Below are 7,790 nucleotides of genomic sequence, written 5' to 3'. Positions count from 1 at the left end.
ATAGGTGTTTTATAGCTCTTTTGCAAGGTAAGTCAGACATCCCATTTTAGTTCCATGTTTTCTTCTTTCAAATATTGTGATAGACATTATAATAAATAGTCCACCACTTAATATTTGCCTACGAACGCTAAAAAGTTTAAAATTGTATTTTATTTTGTTTCGGTTTCATTAGCCAAACGCCGGCTGTGACGTATGAGCAGCATGCTTCCTACTCAGCTAACTGAATAGTCAGCAACTCTACCCTACGCTAGTACAGTCCCATCACGTTGTGCTTTAGACAGGAATGACACATGAGCATTATACGCCTCAATAACCAATCATTAGAATATCTCCCTCGTTTTCAGAAAAAAAATATAGTCAATGCAGAAACCGGCGCTTAACACAGCACAACTCATTAAGGATTTTGATAGGACCTTTTGTTAACAACGAACACAAGATGGTGAAGTCAAGTTTTTAATTCAGATAAACAGGAAAGGGAAGTATGCCAGCCGCGTTCAAACTCGCTGTAGTCAATTACTGGCCAACAAAGGGATAAACATGTGCGAGTTTTGCCAGAGGACTAATTGCAGAAAAGCTACAGGCAAAATATTTACGCACGGACAGTGCTCATATATATAGCAAGTTCGTAGTAAAAGAGCGGGAACCGCGAAACCAGATGCTCTACAAACGTGGGAATGGCGCAAAATACGTTTTATCAATCACATTTCGATGTGGCCATAGAAGGTCATCTACGCTGTCCGGCACTCCTCGAGCACGCCGACGTTCCGGTACGCTGAAGAGCATTTCGCGCTGCTGTGCTGCACCAAGGCCACGCACAGGACCGCAGAAGCAAGTAGTCAGTAGTGTTGTGAATCACGAACCTTACAATGAATTCTCAGACAAGCAAAACAACCGAATTTATTAACAAAAACTATGTTCCACAGCGGCATGAGAGACAGCACCATTGACAGCGAGCACCATTTCCCCGCTATTTACATCCGTGGTGATTAAATCAGCGCGACAACACACGACAGCCATCCAAGCAGCCTAGGATTGCGCTCCAGGATCGCGTCTTGCGTGGAATGCATACAGAATTTCGTAACGATTAAGCGCCTCAAGACTGAAGCCGAGCCAATGCGCCTTCTATATCCAGAAGCACAGCCTCTTTGTTCTTCCCTGTAAGCTTTTGAAGCTTGTCCACGAGGCCGGCGCTCGAGCGAACCTTCTTCAGGGCGTCAGCGCCCTCAACGTCGTCGACAACGGCGCTTCCCGCCCTCACAAACTCCACCGCCCTGTCCAGGAGACGAACGTTCCGTTCCAAGAGCTCCGCCATTTCTGACACCCCTTCCACGCTGTCGTCGGGATCCCAAGCCACCATGAGCTTCGTCAGCGTATAGTTCTTCCTCAGGCCTTCCAAGACGACGCCGAGCTCATCGCTGCTGATTTCGAAGTGTTCGCAGACGCTCACGCTATTCAGCACATCATTGGCGGCCAGAAGTTGGGACAGAGACGTCGCGATGGCTGGCGTCAGTTGCTCAGCGTACATGGTGAACGTCGTCACAGAACGGTTCTCCTTGAGCGCGTCCAAGATCCGGACCAGTGTTTCGTCCCGGTCGACGTCCATGAGGTTCTGTACGTGAGTGAGCGTTGTGCTACGCTCCAGGACCGACACGAGACCATCGGTGAGCGCGTCGAAAGTGCATCCACCCTGGTGAAAGTGCAGCGTCCTCACGGTCGCGTTTTTCGCGACGGCTTCGAAGAACTCCCGCAGATGCTCCTCGGAAACGGTGTCTGTGACATCGATGGACACCTCTGAGCAGTGCCTGTCCTCTCGCAGTAGTCTCGTGAGCTCCGCCAGGTACTCCTGCATCCACAAGATGTAGATCCTTTTGAAGCTGTCCGCATAGCGTTCATTCCCGAACAAGGCCGCGAGGTCCTCCTCCTCGATGTCCACTTCAAAGAGCTCAACAAGCTCCAGGGTCGAGTTTACGGTCAGGGCGTCGGCAAAGGCAAGGATAGCCTGCGATGTCAGGTTGTTCTGGGTCAATGCGAGCTTCTTGAGCGTGCCGTTCTCCTTCAGCGCTTCGGCAAGCGCCGTTGCGCCTTCGTCGCCGATATCGTTGGACCATAAGCCGAGCTCTCGAAGAGTGTCGTTCTTCTTCAAGAAGTCTGCGATGTTCTTGGCGAAGGAGTCACCGATGTCGTTGCACGAGAGATTCAACACTCGGAGGTTGGCGAAGATGCCCGACAGATTTACGCTGAAGTGTTTGCCCTCGCCCTCGACGGCGAATAATTCCAGTTCCTCCAGCGACGAAGCGCCATCATCGTGGCCCTCTAAGGCGATCTGGCACAGACACAGCGGAATTCCGAAGAGTTTAAGCTTCTTCACGGATCCCTCCGTGCTCAGGACGCGCCGAAGAACGTGGGCTTCTTTCTCTGAGAGGTTATCTTTGTACTCTAATTTTATGGCTCCCGCTGCAACGTCTCCAACAGTACCTGCACATGCATCGCTTTCGTCACTCGCTCTGAGCCCTTTCTTGAGCAAGTCGCTCACCTCGACATCTTCGGCGGGCATATCGTGACCGGGGTTCTCGGACATTTTCGCGACGGCGTACGGCTAACGCTGGGATTTCCTGCGGCTCGTGGTAGCAGCTATGCACACTGGCTTTGCAGAAGTATATGACTGTACACTGCCAATCTAACCCGTGGAAATGACAACGCGATAAGGCGCGTCCAGCTCCGAAGCCGTAGCGAAGAGCGAGCTAGCTGCCGATATGCGACGGGTAGATTAGTTAGGCTCACGACGGCTTTTAATCTAAGGAGACGTCCTTGGATCCTCCCAGCAGCCTGCGAATATCGAAAACAAGACATGATTACAGATACCTTTACTGTAGAGGGCTTGTAGACGCTTATAAATGTTGATACAAGATATTGGAAACAAGAAAAAATGAAGCCTTATCGTGATGCAACTTGGTTTGTAAAGCTCGTAGGTCATATTACTGTATTTTACACCCCCTTTCCTTTCCTTTTAAATAAAGAACGGTTACTGATTATCCTAGTTAGGTAAATACCCTGAAAACACAATAACAGGGGCAGTCTCGCGAAGAACCTAATTTGTATCTGCTTTTCTAAATGGAACACTGCATCATTTTTTTTCTCTCCGAATTTCCGAAATCAGAAAAATATAAAGGCCGAAAATGACTATTTGCAGATTCAAACACCATTAACAAAATAAATAACGACGGTTTTCTTGCAGATTATGCGCCCATGTTATTTCTATACGCGTGACGTCGCACGGTTAGAGGGCGTTCACTGAGGTAGTACATTAAAACCACATCCTCATATTTTAAGAACAAGTGTGAACGCAAATAATTATAGATGTCTGAGGAAACGTTGAACGTGCCTAAAGCAACGCATCTACAAAACCGGAGGGCCCGAACTAGAACTGCGACGAGACAAAACGTTGGCCCAATAGACACAAAACGACGCTGAAGGACCATGCGCCACCTGGTGCACCACATAGCAGTCGCTCCTGTTTCGAGGTTGAGCAAAATCACTAACCGTGAACTGTCGACGCCGACCTGACGGTAACGCCCAGTACAATCAAGGTGTTTCACCGCTACACAGTTTACAGCAATTTTCGCTAGTTGTCACTGATATATAACGCAAACGCACTATCACTTGACTACAGTGCAACGTATGGTACCTGCACACCGAGAAACGGAACGAGGTAACCTATGCAAACGCGGGCATTTAGCAACACAGTCTCGGGCAAAGCATGCGCAGTGCCTGTATCGTAGAACTCGACGGCTGTGCAGTGCTACGTTTATAAAAACGACGAAACAAGTTGCGCATAACGTGTGAATACTGCCAGCTGTGCAAAGCAGCGGTAGTCGGAACGCTGAACTGTTACTCACCTTAGACCATGCCTCAGACTCGCCCAGCAAGCGTTCTTTCGAAAGTGCTGCAGGGCGAAAACCGACCGCTCCGTTTGTCCTTCGGAAGCCAACTACATGAAACTGCCTGACAAGAACTACAAAGCGTAACGTAGAAAAAGTCTTCAGACTTTATCGAAAAAGAACATATGCAGCGTCTCTTCAGCTACTCGACTTGCAGACGAGAGCCGTGCGTACTCTGTGAAAAACGATTCTATAGTTGGAAGCACCATGATTACAAAGAAAGTGGCAAAAATGCTGCTGATATCCGCTGCACTTTTTGTGGCGCGACGGTCACTAAAGTGGCATTCACACCGGGCGTAGGTGGTGGTGAAAACTTAATTTTAAACAAGGGAGTTTAGGACACGGAGGTCCTTGGACCCCCGTACGGCTCCACTGCACTCAAAAGTTCATTTCGGAGGCTCATGACGCTGGAAGCCTGGCCTGCGGCGATGGCTTGCTTGGCCTGGTCCTCGGAGCGCAGTAGGGTCTCCCAAGCCTCCCAAGTGGTAAGGTGCTAGACGCCCCGCGGTGGAGGATGCGCCGGGTGGTAATGTTTCACAAAGATAAGGATGCTGAAACCACAGAGTTTTTGCTTTCTGTACAATAAGTGCAAAAAATAGCAAGAATGAGGAGGGCTATCAATGTATCGACACGACAGAAACTCGCTAGCATTAGGCGTATTCTCTTTTGTTCTCTTACTTGTAAAATAGGGCTAAAAGATTTATATTAACGCGATTCATAATGTTGCCTCGACAGGGTCATAATTTCTTTCACCCTCTTGACCGCACTGGGCGGCAGCTAGTTTTCTGCCAGTATCGTCCAGTTAATTTAGTGCCGCGTTGAGCCCCCTTTTAACTCTTTCAAGTCCACAGAACAAAGTCGACACTTTACTGTTCTATTACCCAGAAATTTTTGTGCACTTGGATAAGCATTCTGATACTTTAACATTACCATACCTGATGTAATTAACCAATATAAAAGATCTCCAAATATTATGAACAAAATGTTGCCATGGGCCACTAAAACACGTTGATTAAAAACATCAGAAAATTTAGAAAGCAATAAAACCAACAGAATCAAGACGAACGGCAAGCTAAAGGCCTCGTTCCCAAAAGCCGAAATGAAAACCATACTGCCGAGTATGCAACAAGTCGAGAGAAGCAAACTGGCAACGGTATTGCGCGACAGCGTGTACAGCTCGTTCGGTCGAAAAGCCGTCGGCATCGTAGAAGTGGTATAGTTGTAGTTGTCGGCACCGCGCGTTGGAAATATTGGTTCTCTTACAGCGCGGTTCGGGTCTCCACCGAGATGTGTGTGATTTTTTTTCCTTAATAATAATAATTGGTTTTTGTGGAAAGGAAATGACGCAGCATCTGTCTCATACATCGTTGGACACCTGAACCGCGCCGTAAGGGAAGGGATAAAGGAGGGAGTGAAAGAAGAAAGGAAGAAGAGGTGCCGTAGTGGAGGGCTCCGGAATAATTTCGTGTTGTCGCCGATTCAACTCTCTGAGAAAAAGGTTGCTGGAGGAGCCCTTGCAGCATCTTGGCCTTAGTTTGAGCAGCCCGCTCTAGCTATCATTTGGCGCCACCACATTTGGGTTCAGCCACAGATCTGTTTGTACCGCTGTTCTAAATTTCCTGATAGAATCTCACCGACTGCCTTGCTAAGTGTTCCAAACTTTTCTTTTCTATCAATTATTAAATTTTGACTTCATCCTTATTATTTAATCCCTCTCTTTATTATTATTCTAATAATTTTGAAATCAAAACTCTCATCTCTGTTCATGAAGAATTCACCGGTGTTGCGCTCCCATGTGCTTTTCCTTTTTATTAACTGCGTTCAGGTGAATAGCCACCCGATTCTTGGCCGATCCCCCAGTGTGGGTATGTGCCATTTTTTGATCGGCTAACGACGATAATTTCGACCACATCGGGATCTTTAACGTGCACTGACATCGCACAGCACACGGGCGCCTTAGTGTTTTGCGTCCATAAAAACGCAGCCGCCGCGGTCGGGTTCGAACCCAGGAACTCCGGTAGAGTAGCCGAGTGCCCTAACCACTGAACCACCGCGGCGGGGTATTTCTTTTCTTTAAAACCAATTTTCATTTCATTTTCTTTCCGAAGCAGCCATAAGCAATCTTGTGGGCTCGGATTGGGGCGACAGCCGGTTTGCGCAGGATGCTACCAAGTTGTGGCGTATTCCAGGTAATATCGGATCACATGCAAGTCGATCTGCAGGCAGCGGTGCATAGCCTGGAGACCTCACTAACAGAGCTGGGCCTGGAACTATAGCACTTGACAAGACTGAATTTCCCAGCACGGATGGTAGGACTCGTACTAATCTGTCCCAACAGTTGCATCTTCTCATGGCAGGTCAGGTGCTCACATCTCTTAACGGATCACTCAAGCTTCTCGGTGTGCCCGTCAGGAGCTGTAAGAGCCTTCGTACTTGAACTAAACGCCTCAAGAGCACCTGCACAGTACCCTACATCTCATCGCTCGTATGTCAAACAAGTACGGTGGTGCAAGGCAGGAAGCTTACTAGAAGCTGGCTCGCGCGGTAGCAGTTGGAAAGATTCTCTATGGCTCCCCCTGATACGAACTGACCACGGAAATTCATAAAGACCTAGATCGTCAGCACATGACGACGTTACGCCCCATAACGGGTCTACCACGACATACGCGCATCACGGCTTTAAAGGAAGCGGTGGCCCTTCCTCCTATACACAAAATCATTGAGGAAGCTGTAACTCGTCACGAAACAGGGACGCGCTTTGGAACGCCGGGACCGCCAACTCTCGGCACCGGTTGATTATGAAGGCCGGCAGCAACCGCTCTGGCTTCGTCCACTCCTCGGCCGCTACAGACGTGCGGCTCCACCCAGCGCACATACGTCGGCACGGCTCCACCTAGCTGGACACCTGGCCCTGACAGAGAACAAGATGAGGAGGACATATACGTGGATGCATCCCTTAAAGTCGGCGCCATATCAATGGCATGGCGCAGCCGTGAGAATCGCAATTTCATTGGCTGCCTTACCATTCGTGCACCCGATGAGTGCATAAAGGAAGGGGAACTGCTCGCTATGTACGGCGCTCTACTGCAGGTGGAAAACGTTCTGGTCGGCAATCAATTGCTATAAACTGACATGTCGCGCGAAATCCGAACACTCTCCGATTCACATGAAGCTGTACGCGAGCTTCACAAACCATTCTCGACCCACCCAATTGCACAGCAGATTACTTCTATAATCAGAACCCTCTCAACACGCAACGTGCGCATCCGCCTCGCGTGAACCCCTGGACACACGGGCGATGACGACGGGAACCAGTCCGCTCACAACGCGGCTCGGGAGGGTGTCTCGTTCCTCTCACCGCCGGCATACCCCGCCGTTACCGACGACCCTGCTGATATGTCCGACAGCTTGGCTGTCCTAACGTGCAGACTGGAGCCTGCCAAACAGAGAAGCCGTGCTCGACTTGCGGCCGTTACACCACCGGGTTACCTTGCTACCTCAGCTGCTCTCACACGGCATGAGCAGATATTCATTAATAAGATCATCGCCGATGCCACCTGCACACCAAACATCATCCGTAAATGGCTTACCGGCCCTCGCTGGAATCATGGGGGGCAATGTAGACGTTATGAAGTGCCCGTACTGTGGTCTTATGTGTCATGCTGACCAGTTTTGGCATTGTTCAGAGTTCCGCAAGGGACGCCACGACCTCGTCGCCCAGCATTGTTTTTGCCACCGATGGCGAGGAATTTCGTGCATTTAGCAGAGCCGGAGAGAACGGTATCTAGGAAGGTGTTAGCAAATATGCTAAGTGGCCTCTACAATGCAGTGTAAAGCGGGGCTAGACCACCC

At 49.3% G+C, this 7,790-nt stretch overlaps 1 protein-coding gene across 1 annotated transcript; it reads right to left on the bottom strand.

The window, feature by feature from the left end:
* Positions 1–873: 873 nt before the first annotated feature.
* Positions 874–4,118, bottom strand: LOC144106192 (uncharacterized). The gene is made up of 2 exons (XM_077638929.1): positions 3,897–4,118; positions 874–2,826 (listed from the first exon to the last, which is right to left on the bottom strand). Exon 2 carries the CDS (start codon positions 2,576–2,578, stop codon positions 1,094–1,096), a length of 1,485 nt encoding a protein of 494 aa, XP_077495055.1. The 5' UTR covers positions 2,579–2,826; positions 3,897–4,118; the 3' UTR covers positions 874–1,093.
* Positions 4,119–7,790: the final 3,672 nt, after the last annotated feature.

Source organism: Amblyomma americanum, chromosome 10 (genome assembly GCF_052857255.1).
Source record: "Amblyomma americanum isolate KBUSLIRL-KWMA chromosome 10, ASM5285725v1, whole genome shotgun sequence".
Taxonomy (NCBI): domain Eukaryota; kingdom Metazoa; phylum Arthropoda; class Arachnida; order Ixodida; family Ixodidae; genus Amblyomma; species Amblyomma americanum.
Note: the sequence above shows the minus strand (reverse complement) of the source record. Positions and strands in the feature narration are given on the sequence as shown.

Bases quoted from the DNA above. Each gene is read 5' to 3' on its own strand.
- LOC144106192 (XM_077638929.1), bottom strand. From the start codon at position 2,578: ATGTCCGAGAACCCCGGTCACGATATGCCCGCCGAAGATGTCGAGGTG.